This window comes from Aspergillus pseudonomiae (genome assembly GCF_009193645.1).
Source record: "Aspergillus pseudonomiae strain CBS 119388 unplaced genomic scaffold BDV37scaffold_8, whole genome shotgun sequence".
NCBI classification, from domain to species: Eukaryota; Fungi; Ascomycota; class Eurotiomycetes; order Eurotiales; family Aspergillaceae; genus Aspergillus; species Aspergillus pseudonomiae.
Genome location: NW_022476000.1, coordinates 259748 through 284626, shown reverse-complemented (window position 1 = coordinate 284626; position 24879 = coordinate 259748). Strand labels below are relative to the sequence as shown.

The 24879-nt window shown below is 46.9% G+C and overlaps 8 protein-coding genes across 8 annotated transcripts; 2 read left to right on the top strand and 6 right to left on the bottom strand.

The window, feature by feature from the left end:
- Nucleotides 1–156: 156 nt before the first annotated feature.
- Nucleotides 157–3182, bottom strand: BDV37DRAFT_207314 (uncharacterized protein). Its single transcript, XM_032079940.1, has 2 exons — nucleotides 3110–3182; nucleotides 157–2949 (listed from the first exon to the last, which is right to left on the bottom strand). Exon 2 carries the CDS (start codon nucleotides 2844–2846, stop codon nucleotides 456–458), a length of 2391 nt encoding a protein of 796 aa, XP_031945328.1. The 5' UTR covers nucleotides 2847–2949; nucleotides 3110–3182; the 3' UTR covers nucleotides 157–455.
- A 1508-nt stretch (nucleotides 3183–4690) lies between these two features.
- BDV37DRAFT_268762 (glycosyltransferase family 15 protein) lies at nucleotides 4691–6457 on the bottom strand (the record flags this gene model as incomplete). Its single annotated transcript, XM_032084234.1, has 5 exons — nucleotides 4691–5032; nucleotides 5094–5502; nucleotides 5566–5652; nucleotides 5706–6110; nucleotides 6186–6457. 5 exons carry the CDS (start codon nucleotides 6455–6457, stop codon nucleotides 4691–4693), a joined length of 1515 nt encoding a protein of 504 aa, XP_031945327.1.
- Nucleotides 6458–9929: 3472 nt separating this feature from the next.
- On the top strand, nucleotides 9930–11916 carry BDV37DRAFT_239710 (uncharacterized protein). The gene is made up of 3 exons (XM_032080988.1): nucleotides 9930–10300; nucleotides 10489–10806; nucleotides 10861–11916. Exons 2-3 carry the CDS (start codon nucleotides 10567–10569, stop codon nucleotides 11671–11673), a joined length of 1053 nt encoding a protein of 350 aa, XP_031945326.1. The 5' UTR covers nucleotides 9930–10300; nucleotides 10489–10566; the 3' UTR covers nucleotides 11674–11916.
- A 536-nt stretch (nucleotides 11917–12452) lies between these two features.
- BDV37DRAFT_207151 (DMT family transporter) lies at nucleotides 12453–14585 on the bottom strand. The gene is made up of 6 exons (XM_032079938.1): nucleotides 13997–14585; nucleotides 13564–13902; nucleotides 13503–13508; nucleotides 13367–13439; nucleotides 12893–13308; nucleotides 12453–12822 (listed from the first exon to the last, which is right to left on the bottom strand). Exons 1-6 carry the CDS (start codon nucleotides 14102–14104, stop codon nucleotides 12541–12543), a joined length of 1224 nt encoding a protein of 407 aa, XP_031945325.1. The 5' UTR covers nucleotides 14105–14585; the 3' UTR covers nucleotides 12453–12540.
- Nucleotides 14514–16248, bottom strand: rab7 (Rab family GTPase YPT7). Its single transcript, XM_032079939.1, has 6 exons — nucleotides 15842–16248; nucleotides 15728–15781; nucleotides 15561–15656; nucleotides 15323–15502; nucleotides 15093–15240; nucleotides 14514–15033 (listed from the first exon to the last, which is right to left on the bottom strand). The coding sequence occupies exons 1-6, from the start codon at nucleotides 16148–16150 to the stop codon at nucleotides 14924–14926; spliced, it is 897 nt and encodes a 298-aa protein (XP_031945324.1). The 5' UTR covers nucleotides 16151–16248; the 3' UTR covers nucleotides 14514–14923.
- A 168-nt stretch (nucleotides 16249–16416) lies between these two features.
- Nucleotides 16417–17634, top strand: BDV37DRAFT_296927 (ATG16 family protein; the record flags this gene model as incomplete). The annotated part of the gene is made up of 3 exons (XM_032090211.1): nucleotides 16417–16501; nucleotides 16621–16964; nucleotides 17018–17634. The coding sequence occupies 3 exons, from the start codon at nucleotides 16417–16419 to the stop codon at nucleotides 17174–17176; spliced, it is 588 nt and encodes a 195-aa protein (XP_031945323.1). The 3' UTR covers nucleotides 17177–17634.
- Nucleotides 17635–17721: 87 nt separating this feature from the next.
- Nucleotides 17722–19301, bottom strand: dot1 (histone methyltransferase DOT1; the record flags this gene model as incomplete). The annotated part of the gene is made up of 2 exons (XM_032086322.1): nucleotides 17722–18685; nucleotides 18757–19301. The coding sequence occupies 2 exons, from the start codon at nucleotides 19299–19301 to the stop codon at nucleotides 17722–17724; spliced, it is 1509 nt and encodes a 502-aa protein (XP_031945322.1).
- Nucleotides 19302–22147: 2846 nt separating this feature from the next.
- On the bottom strand, nucleotides 22148–23531 carry BDV37DRAFT_239675 (uncharacterized protein). The gene has a single exon (XM_032080987.1). It carries the CDS (start codon nucleotides 23073–23075, stop codon nucleotides 22221–22223), a length of 855 nt encoding a protein of 284 aa, XP_031945321.1. The 5' UTR covers nucleotides 23076–23531; the 3' UTR covers nucleotides 22148–22220.
- Between the last annotated feature and the right edge of the window lie 1348 nt (nucleotides 23532–24879).

Here is a 24879-nt window from a genome sequence, read left to right as displayed (position 1 = left end):
TGCCACCGCCTTGAGAGCCTTTTCTTATATTATGCGGGCCAACCTTGGGGAAACACTGCTAAAACATAATAGAATACCGTGAAACGAATATACTGACATTAAATGACTCCCAGGCGAGGAAAGAGTGGTAAGATCAAAAGAGGGAGTTGACATTTCACATGGGATTCATTACTACATAGCATCTGTCCCGAAACCCTCATGTGGTTCCGGGCCTTGTTAAAAAAATAAATGGAAGCAAAAATATCTCGACCCTTTTTCGCCTAGGAACAAGACAAGCCACCCCTCTCCCAAAAGCAAAGGGAGGAAAAGAAGAAGTAGTAGAAGAAGAAGATGTACGAGGGAAGAGAAAAGTATTGAAGTAGAATAGGCATCGCAGGCACGCACGGAAAAGCAAATATAAAGCCCGGAGTCGTAAACATAGACGAACTAGCTAGGGTACAAGTCCATAGCTTTTCTCACAAACATTCAGAGTGTTGGCACTTTCGCCTCATCAAGCGCTTAGCTCTCCGCTGGGCCTTGTCTAACGCATGGCTCTTCCTCGCATTTCGAATATGGTTCTTCACAGATTTGAGTTCAAATCCTTGCGCTTGGTTGCTAAATCGATGCCATGTATCACTGATAATCTCCCGTGTCTCCTGGTTTACTTTGATGGTCTTTTCCTGCAGGACTGATGAGACAGCGAGGAATGGATGGACAGCAGTACGTCTGACGACTTCAGAAAGCTGCTTGGACCTTGCGATAACCACGTCTGTTTTCTCAGAAAGTTGTCCAGTGCCATGGCGGAGAACGTTTGCTTCTCGGCGTAAAAGATGGGTTTTTTTTACAACATCCCCCATAAGGACTTGCAAATCAGTGCAAAGACGACTGTATACTTCTGATAATCCAACTTGCGCAGTGTTGAAATCTCCCATAAACTGGGATGAGATTACCTGCGCTGCCCGCCTCCAGTTTGTGATCTTCAGCCACGGGGTTCCAAAGTCCACCGATGTGCTTTGGTGGAGAGGAGGCCTCGAAGCCATAGTGACTGTGACGTTTACTATCCCGTATGCATCCCCTCGATCAAGCTTGAGTGTGTATACCCCATCAAATAATCGAGAGAGTTCATATTCGAGCGCTTTGGCTCCTCGACTCACTTGAACATCGAATTTTGGCCTTTTTTTCCCAGTCAACGTGATATTGGGTGGCTTTATCACAAGGTGGCAATCGCCAACAACCTGAATCTCAAAGCCACCGGACTCCTGCTTCTTAGGAGGGGACAGCAGTCCGCTCATCAGGTTGTCCAACTGAGAATAACCCTGGGGCTGGTTCCCCAAAACTTGGACATCGGTCGCCGATGAAGACAGTGTCGAAAGTGAAGTTTGTTTTAAATCATTTTCTGTGATAATACTGGTAGAAGTACTGCTCGGGGCATTGGATACAATATTGGAAATAACCGATTGAGGAAATTTTTGAGAGAATAGAATTGAAGTAGCACGCAAAGCTGAGTGCGCTAAAATGGTAGCTACGCTTAAGAGAACGGTGAGGGCGATTAAACGCAGCACAGGTGTCAACTCCCGGTCGTCATTCAGGTAAGGGATGAAGGGCATTTTCGTGGTCCACTTCTCCACAGCGAAGAGTGACTTCCTTTGGAAGTTGCCTGTATTTTCCAGGGTGACGTTGTTAGAATTCTTAGCATAGATGCTCACTAAGGAGGCAAGATTCTTATTGAGTTGCCCAGGCGTGATACTCTCAAAAGTCGCTAGATCAATAGGATACCTTCGTAGGACTGTGACTTTCCCAGTCAGCGGATGACGAGACTCCAGACACATGTGGAGGCTATGATGGTTCAGAGGAATTGATTTGGCCAGATCCCAAAGCGGTGTCTCGGATATAATCATAGTCGGAATGCCATGCCTTTCCATGAACATGTGGGCCAGCTTTTGGGTCTCCATCATAGTCGCAGAATCTCTGCTGGATAAGAAAAGAATTGCTACATCAGGAAGCGTCCATTCACTTGAGGATGAGACGCAATACTCGCCCCCAGTCCAGAAAGACGTGCATGAAGGCCGGTTTTTGAAATCCAACCTAATAGTGTCGGGGTTATCGTTCCGAAAGCCAATAGAAGCTCCAGGGCACTCGTCAACAATAAGTTGGACATGGATTGGAAGGAGCTCAGCGAAATTAGGGACTGCGCCGGTCCCGAACGATGTCGGTACAACATGATATCTAGAGGATTCTGTGGAGCTGCTTTCAAAGTCCCTACAGGTGCTTGATACAAGGACATCCCCGATTTTATCGAGGATGATGTTTCGAAACTCAGGATCACCGATATAGAGCACACGGAACGGCTTATCGGTGTCAAGACTCTTCTTCGTCATAGTTTGTTGAACGGTGGCTGTAAGAATAGAGTCCTGCAGGTTTATAGCGAACTGACTCTTAATCTCATCGGCCTCGATTCCTTCAAACATACGTATGGTGTGTTTCAGTTCCACCTGTTCGACTTCGGGCCATTTTTCAGGCTCGGTAAACTCTATCGACTCGGTTGATTGACGAAAAGCAGCCTTCGTGGTTATGTTACTGTCATCAATAGAGCCTCTGACCTGAGGGAAAAGCGCGGGTAGTGCCTGAGATCCAAAAACGTTACTTTTCGAGTCATAATCGTCGTCTTCGTTCCCATCAACCTCGCTGCTGCTATACTGCTCATCGAGACTCGCAACATCATCCGGCCCGGCTTGATCGATTAGAGACCCAACGTCGGTTTGGTCAGAGCGGCTGCCATCCTCAGAATGAACGTCAGAAGCGCTCAGTGTTGCCCAGCTTTCGCTCAGTGACCTGGGCGTGTTGTCCGCCAGATGACTTGACGTCATACTGATAGGCCTCGAGCGAGACAACCACTCTTCAACTGAGCCACTTAGAGGAGGAAAGGTTGGATACCGCAGATGTGAGGAGGATGAGGCGAGGGATGGACGTCTGGAGTGAGGCCTTGGAGAGTCAGCCATGTCGTCAGTGTGGAAGCAGCATGGGGCAAAAGTCAGAGCAAGCCAGGTCCAAAGATGCGGCGTTTCGGTCGAATACAATAGACGTAGGCTAAGCCAAAGAGCAAGTAAAACGAAAGTCAGCGGGAGGATACGTTATCTGTCGAGAGGGAAGCTTTTGCTCTGTCCTTATAGCGACAGAGGGCTGTTTTCTTGTGAATATCCCTCGATAAGCTCAGCCTAAAAAAGCGGATGCCCGATGACGAGGCGGACGCTGTGGGGTGAGGGAGGGTCCCGGGTCCGAGCGGAGTAGTATATTAGACGCTTCTAGACTCGTGACCAAACGGATTATGAAGAGAACCTGTTCGATATCGAATTTTATAAAGACCATAGCATGGTTAAGACTCAGATTATAGCTAGTAGTGTTGTCGAAAACTGAAGATGACCGAGGGAGAAGATGTCAAGAGGATAGAGTTGGAGATAGTGACTTCCATGCGCGGGGCACATGACAGGGACATCTGTGGTGTGCTGACTATGACAAGGCACGGAATTCACACCGTCACGGTCCAACCCAAGATTGGCTGAGCGGGAAGGAAAAAGAAAAGCTGTGAATCTTAGTATATTATTTAGGTAGCCTGCTTGTGTACTTTGTTGCCTGGATCTCTCGAAATACTTTATCATGTGCACTTCTTTTGAAATCGAACTGATAAGGCATCTCTTTTATCTCCTATCAGGCACCCACTAACCTGAAGGAGCCTAGTTGATGCAGCCACCTAACTTGGAAGTACTTAAGTACTTACCTAGGTAGGTATTGCTGGGTTATGGCCAAACTACTACTACTAATGAAAACCCCCTTCACATACGAGGAGAAGTCTCACACTCTATACATAAGCCATGCTGCAAGTCGTTTATTTGCGTTCTTGGGGCTATGCATCTGAAATGACCCAGTTTCACCAGGATCTCAGAACAACAAGAAATACGGAAAAAAAAAAAATAGAAGATATGTACAATTCATGACATAACGGCGAGGAAGGGTAGGAAATAAAGGTGAGTAAGTAAAACAGGGTAAGGCAGTGCATTAGAACATCGAACATAAATTAGTGGTCTCTGCAAAGATAAGCGGACCAAGAATGTTTAACCGCCGCAAATAGTTCCATCTTCATCTGTCCGCTGGAACTTAGTGTCGTACCCAATGCCGGCCTGTCTCCTGAGATGGACGGAAGTATGGTAGGATGCCGAGGAGAATTGCGTAGCAGCAGGCATGATTGAAATCAGGGCTAGCGCACATCGAGCTTTGGTCAGAGACGTGAGGAACAGAGGCGTGGAATACTCAACGTAGCCAAGAGCTATGTAGAGAGGATAGTCTTGCTTGTTGAGAGATCGGATGTAGATTCCGGTAGAGGTTGGGACTATCTTGAAGCTGACGCCGGCACAGCAACCGTCTCTTTCCAGAAGAAAGTTCTTGTGATTTAACAAGAACGTAGCAATCCAAATGAAAACATACAAAGCACGCTAGATGAATTTGTGAATATTGATGAGAATGATCACACCATTTTCCATAAAAGAAGCTGTCAGATCCGTTGAACGCCGTCCAGAACCCCACAGCCAACATAATATGAAGGCTCAAGCAACAATAACTCCAACGGCAACCCGAGTAATGCTCATGATTGAACAAAAAGGTATGGAAACGAGGAGGCGAAGATTATACAGCGGACAAAGCAAGAAGTTGCCCGAATCTAGGGAGAAGCCCAACCTCCCGCAACTTCTACCCACTCAGCAAGACAGCTGCCTTGTTTACCCTCAACATCCACGATATCTGTATCACACCTGCACCTGCACCCGACACCGTTCTCTTTGACGGGGTCGGAATTTGCCCAGTACTCGTCCTCTTCGAACCGCGCTTTCTCGTCTTCCGTGGTCATTTCAAGCCACGGAATCCGTGGGAGCTGTCGGGCGGGAGCATTAGCGGGGCAATGCTGGATGGTCGTATGACGGTAGCCAAAATCACGGAAATAGTGTATATCACTGGGCGACAGAAGAACACCTGCGGCTAGCGAGTGGATAGGCGCATCACCCCACTGCGATTGCGTTGTTAGCCTTGAGGGCATCAAGGGTTCTGGAGATGTCTCAAATACTTACTCTTTCCATCCAGAAACCACCGCTCCTATCCATCATTTCAAAGAACTCTTCGTACTCCTTACTGCGGAACCAGTCCAGGCGTGCGATTTCAAAGTTACTCCAGAAATGGCACATGTTATACTTCTCGCCTTCCATGGCCTCAGGATCGACATCGGGAACAGTATTCTCTCCAGGCTCATTCTGCAGAATTTCCTCGGGAAGCTTATCCTGCTTCCCTTCCTCCGGTTTGGGCTCCTCCTCAGATGGCCTTTCGAGGAACATCTCCCAGAGTCCTTTTGACTCTAGATTGTGCTTCCGCTTATAGGCCGAGGCATAGCGAAATATGTTGGGGACAGTCTCACGCAGTTCTTTGACAGCAATCGTAAATCCATAGGTTTTATTTGCTTCAGCCATCTTGACGAAAGGGTCGCTATATAGGTGTAAGTGATGGATGCTCAATATCGGTACTAACGGTGACAAGGGTTGGTCTTACTAAGTGATGTCACAGAAGTAGCTGATCTCTGGCTCCAGACGCCAGTACCATTCGTACTTCATGAGGAGGGGATGCTTGTAGAAGAATCTGAATACAGCATTAGTACCCCAGAGAAGTGACATTGAATCAAGTATACTGACCCAGAATAGAATCTGCACATATGGTGGTAACTCTCCATCCCACCATACATAATAGCGGCATCACCCTGCTTTCTGATGCCCTCCTTTGCCACTTCATCGTCAACCCACTTAGGATAACCCCACATGGTGTCATCAATTTTGCCGAATTCCACAGGGGCGCTTGTATAATTCTTCACGGTATCCTTGAAAGTGTCATCGAAATCGCCGTCGTTCAGGAACACGTAAGGATAGTGGAACCATCGGTTGAAATGTCTCTCAATCGACTTAAGCGACTGGATGACGCCGTCCAATTCCTTGTTCCTAGCGAGAACGACAAACGCGGCATTTGCACGTTTGCCCTCAACCTCCTTCTCAACCTGCAGGCATCCATTGGCGAAGACCTTGTCATGCTTTTCGCTTATTTTTCTGAAAAGTGTAACAGAGTTGTCAGCGATCGGGAATATCGAGGGGTCTGCGCGTATCTTTGAGGATTATACTAACCTTATAGATGGGGGTGTACCAGCTGGAATTAAGATGCCCCCGGGCGAAGCAGGGTGTCGGACAAAAAGAAGCAAAACTAGGACTATTACAAGACATGGAAAGAGTAGAACAAATCCCAAGGGTATAGAAACCGATGAATTTCCCTTCAAGCGTATTCTTCTCTTGAAGAACGCGAACCTGGAGATGTTGCGGCCCTTTTCGCGCGAAACGTCATCCACAGGGAGACTCGGCGAAGAGGGCAGCCATTTTGAGATTCGCTGCGTCAGCCCCATGAGCGCAAGGGTGCTCACACAGCGTCGATTCAAAAAAAAAAAAAAAGATCAAGCCAAGTAATGTTAACAGAATCCACTGAACATGGAAGAGATTTTGCGGAGATCCGGGGAAGACTGAGTCGATAACTGCCGTATCTGAGAGAAAATCAGGGCTGCTGAAAGGGGAACGGTTCGCATGCAAGCAACAGTGAGGTCGAACCACACTTCTAATGCTAACAAGATACGCTCCAAGTATATGATATCTTATGCGATTAATAGGTTTATTAAACAGGAAGAGGTAGAAATGTTGGCCGGCGAAAAGAAAAAAAGGAACAATAAAAAACGAGCGGCCGGAGGAAATGCCTCCTTTCCAACTTTTCCCCTTTCAGTTGTCGGCCAGATAGAGATGGCGAGGGGAAACGTTGACAGCAACGCAGGGGACTGGTGTCCTTAGCAATGAGGCCGGGAACACGGAGCAAGTCGACGAGCTCATCAATCGCGTTGGGTTGGAAGAGGAACTCGGGTGGGAAGTCGGAGACTGCGGGAGGCAATCGATGAAATGAAAGATTATTTTGGGGATGGGGATGGGTGGAAGTTTCGCCAAGGCCAAGGAGGCGCAAGCGGCCATGGTCACGGACGGTAACTTACCCTCTAGATTGGAAGGTCGCAGCTCTTTCATACGATTCTAGTACGGGTCTGAATACCGTACACGGTATGGACCCCTCCGGAGTCCGGAGAGCACCAAGCAAATCGTTGGTGGTAAATTATTGCTTAGGCGCAGTTCGTCCATCAAATTGATTACTAAAATTACCAGCAAAACGAATAACTAAGAAAGATGGCGCTTGAGTCTACTATCCCAGTTTTTCTGTCCCGTATTGATCAAACATGGTCAGGGATCCTCTCATAGTGGCTTTCAGTACGCACATATATGGCAGCACCCGAAGCTTAACTGGCCTGCAGGACACGTACGTCTTCACTGGATCAGCCAGTATTTACTTATGCTGTTGCACGATAACTAGTTGCTCGGTATGTACCATCATTCCAAGAGGTATAAGGGCACCACTGGAAAATTTTCTCTACAAACTTCCTAAGGCCTTGGCTTTGTTGTTGCCACTATCCGACACTACTAAATAGTTAGTTAGTCCCAAGTTACGATTACCTATTAAGCGCCCCATCTGCACCAGGGAGATAATAAGATTGGAGTAAGCACTCCAGGTTATACGAAGCCTTGTTATTATTACAAGTTGACGGAGTATTGTAAACATCCCCAAAGCATGGGATTGATTACAAAAACATTAAGATACCACCAAGGGATAAACACAAACCTACCCTGTATACACACAACTGAGTGAACACCAAGAGCAATCACATAGAATGTTCTTTCCATCATCTGCCTATCCTTCGATTCGACATGACCATGGCTGTCCACGCTGTCGGTCACCGAAGGTTACTCCAGTTCATGCCAGCCTCCATAACTATAGATGTTGCAGAGGGGGTATATGTTCGATAGCAGTAGCCTCAGGTATAAGATAGCTTTAGTAGCTAGACAATGAACTGAACAGGCTGGCATACAACATAACAGACCTTAAAACAAATGATTATGGGATATGTATTGACCTAAAATCAATCTGTCTGACGCCCATCAACCCCATTTGAACTGTCGGTTGACCCATACGACTCGGCAAGATAGTATGTATTGATGCTGTACACATGGCCGAGCGTAAGGCGTTGGAAAGGGGTAATTGCCATACCATTGTACCGTGGACCGGTAATTTATGCATCCAGAACCCTGAAGCTCCACCGGTCTCCACGTGACCGCCTTGGCACGAAATGGGATCTGACAATGTGGCCTTTAAGCCCGTTGGATAACCGATGTGCAGCAGGGCAGTACAGCTAAGTTGATAATTCTTCCACCGATATGGCACGATCTATATGACTTCTCATAGACTGCCGCATCTAGACTCACATGTCATTGATCATCATCTCATCCTTGCATTACATCAACTAGCAGCCGTATTACGATAGCCATCGTGCAGAATCCACTTCACCTTGGTCGTGATTGGGTCGATGGAGCTCTGCTTAATGTGTCGGTCCAGGTGCATCGATCCTTATGTATGTACGTCTCGTGTATGTACACAGCTACCAAGAAATCCCGTATTACCCTACTACTAGTTAGTACTACCTGTAGGTACACGAAACATGCATACATAGTACAGAGTGCTTGGAGCTTACCGCTCTTGGCCCTTCGGAAATTCGATCTCAAATTAGGAAGTCGTGTCGGCCCGGTATATTTGCTAATATCCTAGCGCTTTCTTGTTGTGTGTACTCTGTACTCTGTACTCAACCCGTCAAGGTCTCCTCTGTGAGTATATAACATATTTGATTGCTCCATGCCAGCTATGCAGGTAATATGTTACCTAGTACGTAGATAGCGCTATACATTACGACACTGCTTTCATCGATCTATATATCCAATATGCTAGATGCGTGACCAGGCGCTTCCAGAGTCAGTCCCATTGTCATAGTCCTAAGAACATATTTCACTCTTTCCTTCATCGGTTCTTCGCCAGTACAACAAAAACCTAGCATTGGAATACCGAAATCCCACAGAGGAGCCCGAGGGTTCGGTTCCTAGGCTGGTTTGATGCACGAGAGGTAGTTTTCGTTTCACTGCTCCTGTCAGCCTATGCGGACAAAGGATATGTTGTTTTCAGTATTCTACCATGGTAATGGTCCCCCAACATGAGTCCGCAGCAGCTCTATGGTTGCCCTTGGATTGAACGGTCATATTGTCCGTCAGTTAAAAAGATGTTACATTGTACGGAGTAGATTGATCAAGTATGTCGACGGTTCCCCCCATCTTCTGAGAGAAGACGGTTCACCTAGGCTGCATGGTCATCAGTCCTACCATGTTCAGAGGCATTTCGACTCGATAATGATCTCTTTAAATTGGGTCACTCTTTCGTGAAGAGGGCAAAAAGGGGAAGTTCGTATCCAAGCAGCCGACGATGACTCCTCAAGATCGATGACCAATAAATATTGAGTAACTATTTACGGAGTATTTCATCCATGGATCCAAGGCAGACCAAACCCTCGTGCCGGCAAATCGGCAACTATCGTCCGGCTCTCGGTCTCTCGCACTAGAGAAAGGGGTAAAAGGAGAATCAATCCACCGAAAGTCTAGTCCGTTGGTTCAACGTTAGACTATTGCTTAGCTTGGTGATAGTAGTTCTGTGAGTTAACAAGCGAGTGGACTGGACTTGAACTAAGTACTGTGGACCGGTTAGTTAACTATACTTGTTGTTGAAGTGGTGACATGAAAAAAAAAAAAAATGAAAATGAAAAAAAAAGAGGATGATTTCCTCCCAACAAGGGTATTGAGATATGGTTCAATAAACCGGAATATCTTTCTCTTATACTCTGTGTAGTTCTGTCCAGAAAAGGGATTCCATCACGTGGGGGAGGGAAATGACCGCTGATAAATGACCAGCCAAAAAAAAAAAAAAAAAAAAAAAAATACAAATTGATTGACGGATGAAACAGCACCTGCGACAATCATCCACCGCCTTTACTTTGCTAAGATTATCTCCTCCATGACCTTTGAAACGTCCATGCGCCCCTGTGCGACAACTAAAAGAAACAGTCCAAGTCTCCAATCGTCTCAACTGCGGCGCGCGCATGCTCGAGTAACGAGCGCTTGCTGAAGCACTTTCGGTCGGGGAAATTCTATGTCTTCATCTATCCATACGCTCTCCGTCTCTTTTTCTTTTCTCCTGCCGCATTTAGTTCCAAGTCTTCTCTCCGTTCGTCTCTGTTCTTGACACAGCCTCTCCACCATGTCCTGTTGACCCCTTGGCTTATACTGTAAGATCATTATGATTTGCTACCCGCCCTCTTCTCTTACTATACTTCCTGCCTGCACCTTGCCTGTGTAGTAGGCTCCCATTTGTTATATATGGAGGCTTACTCTCTCTACCTACTAGCTGTTTATCCAGATGTGTCAATATATGCTCGCTGTAACTACAAGTTCATTAACGTTACTATATCTGCAGCGAACAACCTGAGCTGTACTAGATTGCGAGCTTGTGCTTGATTTCTACATTCCACGACCAATAACCAACTTCTTCGATATGATGCACCAGCCATTGACAAGCTCGTGCCCGTCGACCTCGGAGGGGCATGTCAAAGCCCCAGCGATTCATTTTCCTGATGGCACCGTTAAGCAATCTACTCTACTCCGGTCTCCAACCGTCCATCGCAATGGACATGTCAACTTAGACACATTCTCACCTGTTAATGAAAACGGAAGCTTCGAATTCGATCGCGTCTTGAAAACTGGGAAGGTGCATCGTCGGGTCAAACATAAACATGTCAGCCTTGTTCCCCACCCATCTTGCAGCTTATCGCTGACTCTGGTTGATTAGGCATTCAGGGCCTCCTGGAAACAAGCCTATCTCGTTCTCCGCCCGAATCTGTTATCAGTCTACAAAGATGAGGAAGCAACAAGGTTGCGGCTATCCATTACTCTATCAGAAGTAACCGCGGTCGCTCCCGTTAAATCTCCTCGGTCAAATCGCCAGCACGTTTTTGGTATATTTTCCCCTTCTAAGAACTATCGCTTCCAGGCTCTGTCGGAGAAAGATGCGCAGGATTGGATCGAGCGTATTCGTGCCGAAACTCGCATGGACGAGGAAGAGGAGGCGTTTCTGGCACTTTCCATGAAAGGAAACAATACAGCGTCTAGCAAACAGCGGTTCGATGATACCACTGATTTCTCGGATATTGAGCATATGGGAAGGGCCAGCTCGCCTGAATTCGGACGGGCAAGCTCCCCGGGAGGACGTCTCACTGCCCACCAAAATTTCTCAGGACATGACATTACATCCTACTCAGAATGGTCCGATGGACCAGCGAGCAACTCTAGTGTTCGCCCCGTTTCAAGAACTTCAACAATTCCTCAGTTATCTGCATCTACTGCAACGAGTGCACTGCCCGCATCTGCGCGCGATACGGATCGGACTCAGGAATCAGGTGCTCGGCGTGACCCGGAGAGGGTTATCTGTAATGGCTATCTCCAATGCCTTCGCATCAAGGGAGGAGTCCGCCAATGGAAACGACTATGGGTTGTCTTGCGTCCAAAGAGCCTTGGCTTCTATAAGGATGAACAGGTATGGATATTTGATCCACTCGGTTTCTGCTATATTTCAAGTTCTTTTCTTTCGTATTGGGCGTGCTAGCAGAAAACTGACAGGCTATCTTCCACAGGAATATTCCGCAGTCAAGATCCTTCCCATGGACCAGGTATTCGATGCCGCAGAAATCGACCCAATATCTCGTTCAAAACTCTACTGTCTCCAAGTCATCGCAGAGGAAAAATCATATCGTCTATGCACAGACAATGAAGAATCCCTAGCAAAGTGGTTAGGGTCCCTGAAGAGCGTTCTAGTCGCCCGCAAGAAACTTGAATCAGAGACTGCGCCAGGAGCGGCGGCGGCGGCGGCAGCAGCAGCAGCAGCCTGAACAACTATACGATACTGATCTGACGGGTCTAGTAACAGTCAGATTGTCACTCTCTTTTCCCACTCCCTTCACTGCGTCTCTCGCTAACAAATTTTCTTCATTATCGAAACACTGGGCGCCTTGTATACCTTCATTTTCTGCAAGCTCGTTTTCTCATTGTGATCTTTTTACGACATACATACCCGACTTCGCTGATGATATAGATCTCCTTTCTTCTTTCTTTTCCCTTGTGACCAGTCTGAAACCCCTGACTCTGAAGTAATGCTGATAATGCTGGGTTTGCCGATGTTTATTTAATCCCCTATATTAGTGTTAATATTTTGGATACCAAAGAATCCGCATAATCAATGGTGGAAGGTATCAAGCCGCAATGTTATAGTTTCCGGTGGCGGGTTGGATAATTTGTGCCCATTATTATTTTCTCTTACCTGTGAACTGATCGGGCCCAATATAATCTTATGTTCTTTTCTAGTATAACTAAAACAGAGGATATTTATTTTTTAACGAAGTGGCAATTTGTGTATATATATATCCGTTATTCTGGACTAACTCTAATCTAATTAGTTGCCCTGTGATCAGATACATCACCTCCCTGTCTCTTCTCCGGGAATGGCGTCATAGTCTGCCGTTGACGCTTCCTCGGAATTTTTCTCCTTACTTTCATGGTTCACGACCAAGAACGACAGGAACACGATCGCAGCGCCGACCCAATACAGCGCGCTCGACGTTATGCCTTGGAGGAAGATCTGGCCTACAAGGGAGAGCGGGATGGTCAGTGAGAGACCGACGGTGACGACAAGAGGAGTCGTCAAGAGCATAGCGTAGGCCCAACAGATGTCTGACAAGAGCGAGGATACGGAGTTGACCTTAAGAAATCAGACATCAGTATAGTTCGGATATCATGCATAGGAGAGAGCAACGGGAGGCAGTTAGTACCAAAATGATTGTCCAAACTGTGCCTGTGTCAGGGAGTGCAAATGTCTCAATACCAGTGAAATGCATTATAATGAAACCGGGCCAAAGGAGGAGCATATTAATGAGTCCAACGAGACCAAAGAATAACTGCATGTTCACTCGGGACTCATCTCCGACCTGCTTCTTTAAAACAATCGTATACACTCCGTACATGACTGCGCTGAATCCGGCCATAGCATCACCGAGGGCGATCTCGGTGGAGCTTTTGTTCGGAAACCTGCTACCGCCGCCATCATCTGCAGGGGGTGCTTCTGAGGCAGATAGATCAACACGGGATATCAGAATAATTCCCACCAAGGAGGCGACGACGCCGGCGAGTTTGCGGATGGTGAATTTTTCAACGCCAATGAGTGCGCCGAAAATCAGGGTCCAGACACCTGTAGCAACAGACGTTAAAACTTCTACTCAATGTTGATGTGGTTGATTGATGCATACCGCTGGTAGAAGTCAAAATGGTGGTGCTGCCTACAGTCGTGTATTGCAGGCAAGCCAAAGCAAAGTAGTTTGCCTGTTTGCGCATTACGCGTTAGATCAGATAAAGTAGGGCATTCCGCAGTCTCGATTTACTTACAAGGAACTAAAATGGGTTAGTACAACTGTATAGGGGTTTTGCACATCGAACAGATTCTTACCCATAACATGCAAAATTGCAGGCTTAACTTTGCAGTCGCCCTCAAGCCCAGCTTGACAGACTCCTCCTCTTTCCCATCCGAATCCAACGTAGCTGTGTTCCATGTTTCAGGGTCTACGGGCTCGTAAGCATTGACCCGCCCTACTGTTTCAGCATCCGGATCATGTGAATCAATGTGTCGCAAGAAACTTTGAAATGAGTGTATCTGGGAGAGCTTTCCCGAACGCCATAATCTCCAGATCCGGCCAAGAAGTATCGTAAAGAGAGGAAGCATAAAAAACGAGGTGTTGATATAAGTCACAAAGAACGGTTTGGAGTACGTATCGTCGGCGAATATCGTCTGGGACGCAGGTCAGTATGCTCGCGACTCAGGATGAAGGCATACGGAGAGAAGAGGTGCCTCCATCAAGATGTTTATTGGGGGGTTATCATACGCTAGCCAGGAAATTCGAAGCCGTCCACAGGACGACTACAATCAGCAGCAACCCGATGCCAAGTGTTCGTCTTGCGACACCAGTAGACATTCTGGTGAAGGTATCCATGAAGAATATCAGCCGAAGAAACTATGTACAAATGATCGAAAGGTGGGGACGCTGGTGTGATAAAAACTTCGTCGAAGCTCCATGCATCAGGTTCATCAGTCGAGTACTTTTCGCGCTTCGGACTCGACCGGAGATAATGCAAGTATCCCGTAATGCCAGCACCCACGATAACGAAAGATTTCAGGGTGGATCACGCAGCGCAATTGAGGAAAGACAGATAGAGCTCAGCTGGGCCAGCAGGTGACGCGACCACCCTGCGAATTAATCATGGGATGCGCAGAGTCAACGGGAAGGGGAGAGGGGAAAAGAAACTAGTTAACCCCAGACCATGGCTGATAAAGTAGTAGTTTGGCGGAAGTCCCACCGCCCAGAGGATCACGGGATATCACTATTGTCTATTGCGCCTTTGGGAATAGATCGACAGGGTCCCGGACATTCGTTGTTCCCCCATAGTACATACATTACATAGTACGTGACCATGGCTATACTACTCTCGCAACTCTATCATCAAGTAGTTGTATTACTCCTTAAATGATATGATTAGACGTTGGCTGTAAACACTAGGAAAAGAGACAACACGACTGCTAAAAGATATCCCCGTGCGACCCAGCAGCCAAAGCATGAGATAGGAACTTCAAACATGAAGTATTCCCAAGATATATAGGCTCAGCATTTGGGGGAAACAGTCCGTTCCCCAAGCCCGACAACAAAATAGGAAACAACAGCATCTCTACAAAAGAACTCGGAATGCAAACGGAAAGCTGCAAATCTCGGCCATGAATTGGAAATCATTGAAAAGTCATGTCCATCAGTAGGGTATCAACAGGCACATCCATCGCGCTCACTATCAAGGTGGATGTTGATAGGGTCACTGAATTCACCACTAAATTCTTCGGCCTCTTCTTGTGCCAAAGCACTCCTAGCGATGACTTGCGTGTGTGTCAGCATGTGGCAGGAACGAGCTAGCTGTCGTAGAGGACCGACTTACCTTCAAAAGCCTGCTCAACATTCACAGCTTCCTTGGCACTAGTTTCGAAGTAAGGGATATTTCCCTTAGATTGGCAAAACGTCATTGCGCGTTTTGAGGAAATCATTCGCTTGCTCTCCTCAACATCGATCTTGTTACCAATAACGACCTATTTGATTGTCAACCTTAAGTCGGAAATCGAAAGCGAAAAACAAGAAAAGAAAAAGGAATAGCTGAGCAGGCAAACATACGAAAGGGAAGTTCTCAGGGTCTCTCGGACTTGCTTGGATAAGGAATTCGTCTCGCCAGCTGTCCAGAGCTTCGAAGCTCTTGGAGTTGTTCACATCGTATACCAAAACACAACAGTCGGCTCCTCGGTAAAATGCAACACCCAAAGATTGAAAACGTTCTTGACCCGCAGTATCCCAGATCTGTTTGTCACAGGTTAATCACCCGCTCTGTGGTATCGAAAACTGGCGAGACACATGCCTGCATTGTCACCAGTCGGTCGTCTACTAGAACTTCCTTGGTAAGGAAATCCGCACCGATTGTTGCCTTGTAGCTGGCGCTGAACTTCTTGTTGACCTGTTTGGCGGATATTGTTGTCAGCGGGATACAGTACTATGCATGATTCTCCTGCACTGAAGGCCACGGACATATTGGTTCATTAAACTCGTTTTACCGACGCCGCTATCACCAAGAATAATAACCTAGAAGATGGTATGTATGTCAACAAGAGTTTAGCTGTAATGTTTGTATGGTGACCTTACCTTAAGGAGAACCTTCTTCCGTGACGACATGGTTATGACTATGAGAGGTAAGGCGGTATGCGCGGTGGGAGATAATAGGAAGCGGCGCAAATGAAAACGAAGGAGTGAGCGGCTCTTTATGGAAAATGGAGATCTTGGGGGTGTTGATCGTTCTCCCTGTCCTAGCAAATGGGTGTGAAGTAGCTGAGGAAGGATGAGTAAGTGAGTGAGTGAGTGAGAGAGGACCGGAGTAGTAGTTAGTAGTACTAGTCTTAAGTTGGACGGTAACGAGCCGAAGCTAATGGGAGGCGGTTGGTTTCGATGATGCATGACGCTGGGGCGGTGGAGCAGGCGGTGTGCACGTGTTACTGCATCGTCCGATCATTTCAACAGTCAACAACCGTTATCTGTACAAGAGGTTGTGCATGTCTCCCTTTGGATAGCACTTCGAAAAAATTTGATAAAGCCTTCCATACAACTCCGACTACTAGTAAAAATTGTACCGTGTTCCTAATTTGCTGTGGGACTAACTCGTGTCACAATGTATCCGTGATTTAAAGCTGCTCCATTCGACATCGCTTATCGTGATTATATCAATGGCCCACTGGAGAGAGGAGTACTCCGCCGCTCTGGCGGCTCGCGATCGACGAGAAAAAGCCAACGTTGCTATCTTAAATGCCTGTACGCCCTGAAGGGACATCTATGCCTGGAGCGTAATAATCCCACGTGGTTCCTCGTTCTCACTGACAAATCATTCATTGCTCCAGATACCCAACTTGCCGATCGGACCAGCCGTATAGCAGCAACGGCTGTCAACAGTGCCCAAAGCTCTACCCCGACAGACAGTCATAATGATATCCCCCAACCTCTAGTGCCAGATCCCATGAAACAAGGTGTAGCGTCGTCGGGATCTTCTCTCCAGGATGCTTTAGCTGCAGCGCGCACAGATCTATCTGAGGCGCAACGGTCCCGATCAGAGCTACAGGATCGGCTTACTCGCACAACGGCCGAGCTAGAGAAACTGCGAAAACGAAGCTCCCAGGACTCACGTCGCATTGCTGCGCTAGAAAAAGAAGTTGCTCAGTTGCAACTACGATTGAAGGATAGGGACGAGGAGTTGAAGGGAAAGGCAAAATTGCTAGATGTAGGACACTTTTCTCTGTGCCGGATAGGATTTGTTGACTGAGCGATTCTCAGGATTTCCAAGACGAGCTTGCATCGCTAAACCTGCAGCTCAATATGGCCGAGGAGCGGTCCAACAGGCTACAGAAGGAAAACCAGGAGTTAGTCGACCGTTGGATGGCAAGGATGGGTAAAGAAGCGGAGGCGATGAACGAAGCCTCGCGATTTTCATGATGTTTACGAGATTTGAGGCAGCAGAAACTATTCTTATTGTTTCTAGAGCACTCCCAAACCGGGCTAAGATTGCGGGCTTCCTCGAGGCTGTATGCAGATCTGTATCAACCATATCTATACCATACTTGCATGATACCCACTTATTCACTGACCCCAGTGGCGCAACTCAAGCATTGCAATACCTTGTACGACGTGCCAGGAAAACCCAGGACATTTAAGAAGAGGCCAAAAAGAGGCTCCTGTGCACAACAGGTGAAGAGCCAAAAACAGACATCCCAGAGAAATGAAGAAATCATGCCAACATTTATACAAGAACAGTGGTATCATATCTTCGAGACAAGTAACTATTTCCAAAAAAGAAATAAAAGATAAAAAAGGAGGTAAGAATAGGAAAATAATACACCGAAGAAAGGTCTACAGGGAATTGTATGTAGTATTTATCAGCCCAGGATAAACAAAACGTACCAAAAGTAATAAGGTAGAAAGTTGCCCAAAACCAGTTTGTTGGTAGTCTCGGTGACCGCGCAGTGCATAGCTGGGGCATCTCACCCCATGCTCTCTGCAAAAGCTCTCAATCTAGAGCTGTCTTTAGTAGCGATGAAATAAGTGCCACCAACGTCGGTCCAGCTGACACTGTTGGACCAATATTCCCTCTGCTTCACCTTGAGAAGATTGATAGGCGAGTTGAGATTCCGAGACTGTATTTTATGGCCTGCAGGGACAAATGATTTGAGGGACACGATCTGACAACCCTCTTTCATGTCTAGGAAGTGATTGATCAACTCGTTATTGAGTTGTGGAGTGAAGGCCTGGTTGTTAATCAAGATGACATCTGCGCGCTTTAGGACATCGATGATACTCTGCTCTTTGAGAAAATCCCCCCGGACGAGATGCGTTTTCCCTGGTGCAATTCCCCACAGACGACATCGAGCCCTGAACTCGGCCTGCTGGAGTTCGGCAAGCTCGCACGCATTTTGCATCATTTCGCAACCCCAGCTTTCACATCCAATCTCCAGCGCGGCCTGCAAAACAACGTTCCCCACGCCAGATCCCAGATCGACGAAAACCTGACCCGACTTCAATCCCGTCTCTTTGAAAATAGTGCTGATGAAACGAGGTAGCAATTCTCCGTAGACATTGTCCGTCCCGTTTTCATATTGACGGAGTGATTCAACCCGAGGTGACACAGTGCGCGAATAGATTTGGGTTAAGATCCTCTCGACGAGGGGTAAATTCAGCCGATGAGTCGAGTCTAATTTCTTGGCGATACTGCCGTCGCGCCTTAGTCGTTCGATCGCATCATTATAGTCCGTTACAACATTTCGAAACTCCGCTTCGGATGCGTGGGCGAGCGCTCTTCGTAGTCTTCTCTTAATCCCGGTTGATTCATTATTAAAATAGTCCGCCTCGTCTTCCGGTATGTAATGTTGGGATACAGTTTCGATAACTTGGAATATATCGTCGATAGGTCTAAAATCGTCTTTGTCACGGGGTACAACAAGGTTGTATCTGTTGTACGAAGTAGACTCGTTAGCAAATCCTGCAAGTACCATCAGTGCTAATTTGGCATGATATCGTACCTCTCTTTCGGGGAAGCACTTGGATACTGCAAAAATATCTCTGTAGGCCGGCCCGTGCCTCCGAAAGCTGGTTTGAAACACCCCGCCTTTTGAACAGATGTGATGTCGGCTGCATGTACGATCGGCAATGACTTAACTCCTCCTTCTGAGAATGCCTTCAAGGAGCGTACCCGCCTCTCCAAATCTGGCTCCGCACTATCGCCCGTTCTCGCGCGCTTACGAACTTCGAACGACGTATCCGTGTCACTGGAATCGTCATCACTCGAAAGTCGTTGTTCTGGAGTTGGTCGCTTTCGATTCTGTGACGGAGTGTTCAATCGCCGTTTCGAAGATGGAAGGTCTGGATCTCTCGAGACTGACCTGCTCCCCGATCCTTGCGTTCTCTTCGGCTTGTCAGAGGGTGAGGCACGCGACGATGTGCCCGGGGTCAGTGATGACGTTCTTGAAGGAGGCGCAGGTCGTGTCTGAACGACCTTACGGATTTGAGGCTTCTTTGGTTGTAGAGAGAAGCCTCCTCCTTTCTGAAGGTGGTCAAAGAATCCCATCGAGTAAAGCTGAACGCGCCGCACTCAGGCGGGGATGTACTGTACAGACCCGATATGTGTGAGGGTATATGGACAAGAGTTAAAATACTTGAGGTAACATATGTACTGGAAAGAGCAGTGAAAGAATACTTGAAAGAATGGAATGACCAGCGCGAAAATGCAGAACGAGTTAAAAGGAGGGTAGGGGGAGAAGGAAAAGACCGTTGACCGAGCGGGATTGTCAAAGAAAAGAGCCGCGCAAAGCCTTAGCTAAAAAGAAGCGGGCGATCGATAAAGGATTCAGCGCCGCCACTCTGGGCCGCATGTCCTAAGATTTTAACCTTAGGCACACCCGCCTTCCGTCGACTCGGGTCTCTAAGCCGCCCTCCCCGCGTGTATACAGTAGTCCTCCGTACTCCTGGGGTGACGACGAAAATTAGAGTACTTTGCATTCCTCTGCGCCTTCTGATGATCACTTGGCAGCCTGGTGCGTACATCTCTTCTTCAACCCCCAACTGCGTGCTCGAGCCTTAAAGTTATCATGACTCTATTTAGTAAACTTCTATCCTTGAAAGATTTTTACTACTGGCAGTTATAGTTCTCCATGCATATCAAGTGCGTGATTTCTATGAACATCTACCCACCTGCTCATTCTTCCATCCATATGCTGCGCGAAAAAAACCTGGATTCTGATTGGTCGCTCAAATTCCATATCACGTGCCTTGGATTAAATACTACTAGTAGGTAAGAATAATGTTAATTAAGATTTTATAGGCTACTGAAATTATATATGCAAGTCCCAGGCTATCGGGGTTTGTACAAATTTGTATGGGAAATCGATGTGGCCATCGTGGCCCATGCAAGTTAACGTGATTGCAACGAACGGTACAGAGTACAGTCACTCCAGGCTACGACGATTGATTCCTAAATTCGATGCCTCTTACGGGTCACCACTCCAATATCGACAGCATCCCTTCCTTGTGCAAGACGGGTGAATAAATAACATGCAAAAAGTCTAGAACAATATACTCGGATAGTGTAGAAACTGGAGATCTAATCTGATTCGGGTCCATCAGCAGCAGATAAACCGTGCTTTCTTGTTAGTTGCCCAAGTGTATCCTGAACCTCTCTTCCATAGATCTGACCAATGATATCCAACGGGCGCACAACACATGAGCCCTCTTCGCTATTGCCAGAGGGAGAGCGAGTTTGCAGAATCTTTAAACCAGGGTCATGAAGGAACAGGGTAGAGCGCCCTTGATCCTCACTCGTAAAGATTCGTGGTGAGGGAAACACGCCAACCAGGAGGGGATAAAAACCATGCTGTCGCTCTTTGAAGCGCTTGAGGAGCTTTTCTGCGTGGTCAAAGATTCTCCACTCGGCTATATCGTCTACCTGAATCAGTAGAGGGCGACCACTCTTCTCGCCATTCCCATGTAGAGATTTGGTAGCTATCTGATGCAATGCGGGATACATGACCTCAAAGACATAAGCCATTAGTGCAACACTGCGAAGATCTTTGGGCCTTTGACAATCATCAAGAATATCCAGAAATTCTCGCCATGCCGCCTGATAGGGACCGACCCACTTCAGCACAAATAGAATATCATCCACGCTCGGTAATTCCATTCGGTCGAAAACACTGAGACGCAAAAGCTGAGTTGCGGCTATAGTGCCAGCGGTGGCTTCCACCTGAATATCACCGCCCCGTCGAAGTACTTCATGAGTAATGGTATCCTTCAGCAAGCCTGCGACTTGCCGATGCCGGCGATCGACCAGTCTGAACCACTCCTGAACGTACGTCCAGCTCACCAGTCCTGCCTGAAGAAGCTCCAATGGGTAGCAGTAATACTGGAGACAAGGCACATCTAACCTCACGACAATTGGCCGAGAACCAGCTGTGCCACCTGTGCCAGCGGTAACGGCAAGGCCTGCAATAGTCATTGCCATCCGTGCACATGTTTCAAGTTCGTAGAAAGTTGCATCCGCACTGTAAGGCAATGGGGGGATGACTGTCTCTGTAGCGCCATCGGTAGTGGATAGTCCATTTGTAGGGATGAATCCTAGGAGCCGAGATGAGAACAGGCATATACCTGTACTGATTGTGATAGGGCGACAAAGGCCATTCGCGGAGTCCTTCAAGTCATTTATTTTGATATTCGATGAGCGGCAGTTGACGAATTGATCCAGAGGAGGACCGGCTGGTGTCTGCAGATTGACTTGGGCGAATACAGTGTTCACTATATCCGCCTTGGAGTTTGGAGGTGGCTCAAGTCGCTCTATGAAAGCACACCTTTTATCGTGAACGATGACAGGCGAGCTTTTCTTCTCTCGAGTCTTTGTTTCTGAGTCTATAGGGCCTGGTTCTCTTGGTGGGGATAGGAGAGAGTGAATCTTCGAATAGGCTTGTATTACTCGGGCGTGCTGTTTGCTAGGGGATTGTTTCTTTCCCTCATCTGCAATATCGCGAAGATAGGAATATCCCACGACGCCCGGGATTAATCTGTTATCATCCAGCTTGTGGTATGTCACACTAGAGTGATACTGGCGTTGTCTAAGGACGGCTACCCGTACGGTGTTTGAATCAGAGATCGGTCGGCTTGCGGCGTCATCGTGAAGACACGCCTCGGTCTCAACGGGAAGTTGTACGGCACCCATCATATGTAACAGGAATAGAGGAATACGAAGATCTGAATACTGCTAAAGTACTCACAGTAGAATATTTTGTGACTGCGAAAATTCGCAGTCTGCACGTAGAGACGCTAGATTTTCTCTAATTCGAGGTTGGAAGTACGGTATAGATATATTGATACTTTGATTTCTTATAATCTCTCATACCTGACACTATGGGCCCTGGCACTTGGTGACTTAACTGCAGGCCGTTAATTCCCAAAGAAACCTCCAATTGTGCCATATGCAAGATGACGACCTTAGGTTACGTTAATGCATTGGGTGAACTACCCAGACATTGGGCTCCACATACGAAGCAGTCTCGGAAACGGGGTCATATTGGACAGGTACCAGGGCACCGGGGATAGGTACATCGATATGTCCCCCTGAGGAGGTCTCCACGCCTGACTTGGCTAAGGCGGCCAAGTTACATCCAGTCCAGTCTTTCCACTGATCCGCGTGCGCGGTGATTGTCATACTGCGGTGAGCAATTCGAAAAATTTGGCCTCCGTATGCGAGGTGTTTCCTCAGCCATGGATCATACGGGGTTTGATCATCAAGTTTCCAATGCACGTACTCCTGTAAAGGCACCGTAGGATGTTCGCTCTTCCTGGTTGGCCGCAGAGGTACAACCAAGGCTTCAAAGTGGGCCTGACTGGCGAGCCCTCTCAAAGTGGAGATGAGAATATCAGCCAGCTTGTGCTGTCTGTGAGCGGGGCTCACCATAACACTAAGCGCGGAAAGCAAATTGGGAGGCTGTTCATGGCCGGCTTGATAGTTCTCAATACCAGCCTGCAGGATAGCTTCCCATCCACCATCGGGCAACTCATTGAGTGGCCAACGGACTGGAATTGAATTTCCACAAGCCACCACTGATTCGCACTCGTTATCCACATCTTTGTGGAGGATTACCAATTGGTATGACGCGAAGAATGGAATTTCTGTCAATTGTGACCAGTATTTTTCCGTAACAGGCGTCGATGTAATGAATTTGGGCCAAAGAGAGCTCATTGGATGTTCGGGATCAAACAAGGTCTCATACATGTCTGGACGAGCTGCTGCGGTTTGGAGGGAGTAGCCTGGAGGCAAATTGATCCCCAGGGACTGTGTACCAACGTCTGCCATTTTCGATAGTAGAATAGAAGCCAGCGGTAATAGGTAACCTGGTAAGACAAAGACCCCGTTAAACAGGGGTTGCAAGGGGCTTTCTGATGCTCTGTTCGGGTGTCTGGTGGTGCATAGAAATAGCGGTACCAGCAGGATAATCGTGATGAACAAATCGACTCCAGATTGCACATGCAGAGACTCGCTGGTGGTCCATTCCGCTAATTTTCCCTGAGGTGCCGAACGTGATCATGTCCTTAATGTGATGTGTTAGATGTCTTGATGGCAACGGAGTTGTTCGGTTCTCATGGCTCGTGAGCTAGTGTAAGCACCTGAGACATTATGCAGCTCATCTTTTGCGATATCGTCCAAAACTTGAGTAACGCCCACGGTCTCGACCCTCGATCATAATAAGATCGGCATATCGATAATCTATCCTAGATACCGATAGGTCAGCGGATCAAGGACCACTGCCCAAGACTTGCAGAGAGTAGTATTTTAATAATCCGTAAATATTCTATAATTGAAGCAGCTTACGCTAGAGTCCAGGGATCCTGGCGGGTTAATATAGAATACATTGGAAGGAATATTCTACCAGAGTCATGTGGCGTTCCACTTGAGCGGCCAATCAGAACGCAGAAGCCTGCCTCCAACTCCATTGTATTCCATTTCTCATCACATCACTTACTTCTTCACATGCGATATCTTATTACACCACCGAATGTATCCGGTCAGCGGCTGAGTCACTCTGGTCCTCTGTATTCCATACTAGTAGTATGCTTTACTTGTTTTTTAGAGATTAATATGAATGGAGAAAGCAAAACTCTTAAAAATTGAAAAACTATTGGATACTTTTTGACCATTTTCTATAGAATAAAAGGGTGAGCCATACAAGCAGTACAAATAGCCAGAGTGTGTCTCCGGGTTATATATTAGGTATATGTAACTATTGACAACTGCCATAGGTAGTAACTATATATATTTTGAAGTTACAGACAGGATATTCAGGTCATGTAATGGAGTGATCAAACTGACCTGCGCTTTCCCGGGTCGAGCAAACTATACTTTATTAAATCCCTTGCTTAAAGTGCTCAAACTGCTTGAATTACATGAATTATATGGATTGCATGAATTGCATGAATTGCATGGATTCATGAATAATTGAATAATTGAATAATTGAATAATTGAATAGTTTGACCGATTACAGATAATTGATCTATGAATAAAGTAAGGACTATATATTCTTGACTTACTGATCAAAATATTGTACATACTTCGCCGCTCTACTTGTCTTGGGCAGTGATCCTTGATCAACTGGTTTCCCGATATCTAGTATTGACAATGAATGCTGAAACCAGCTATCCTGCCAGATTGCTGACATTCCAAGACTAGAAGATACGATCAATGAGCTAAGCTCGGTTGGTATCTAAGGTCATATAAGTCTTGCTGGAGCTAACCACGGAATATTAAGGATTGTGATTCTATAATTAACCAATAGAAGGAACAAGCTTTAGTACAAGTCATTAAGACTGCTTGGGTGCAGCAACTCGCAATGTTTGTAATTCTTCATGAATTGGATGACTTTGCTAATAATTCAACAGTGTAAGAGGCGAGACAACGACAGGTGTATATTAACCGGCTCGGAGTGCCCAGACGCCGCCCATATATACCCGAATTGCCTTTCTCAAAGCCTCCACAAGTGATCCACGAACTGTTAGGAACTTCTGGGACATTTTGGGTGTGTTTTGGGACAATAGTCGCATACAGAGATGGAAAGCAGAAATATTCGGCAACCCAAACGATCTGCAAGGACCTCAGCATGGA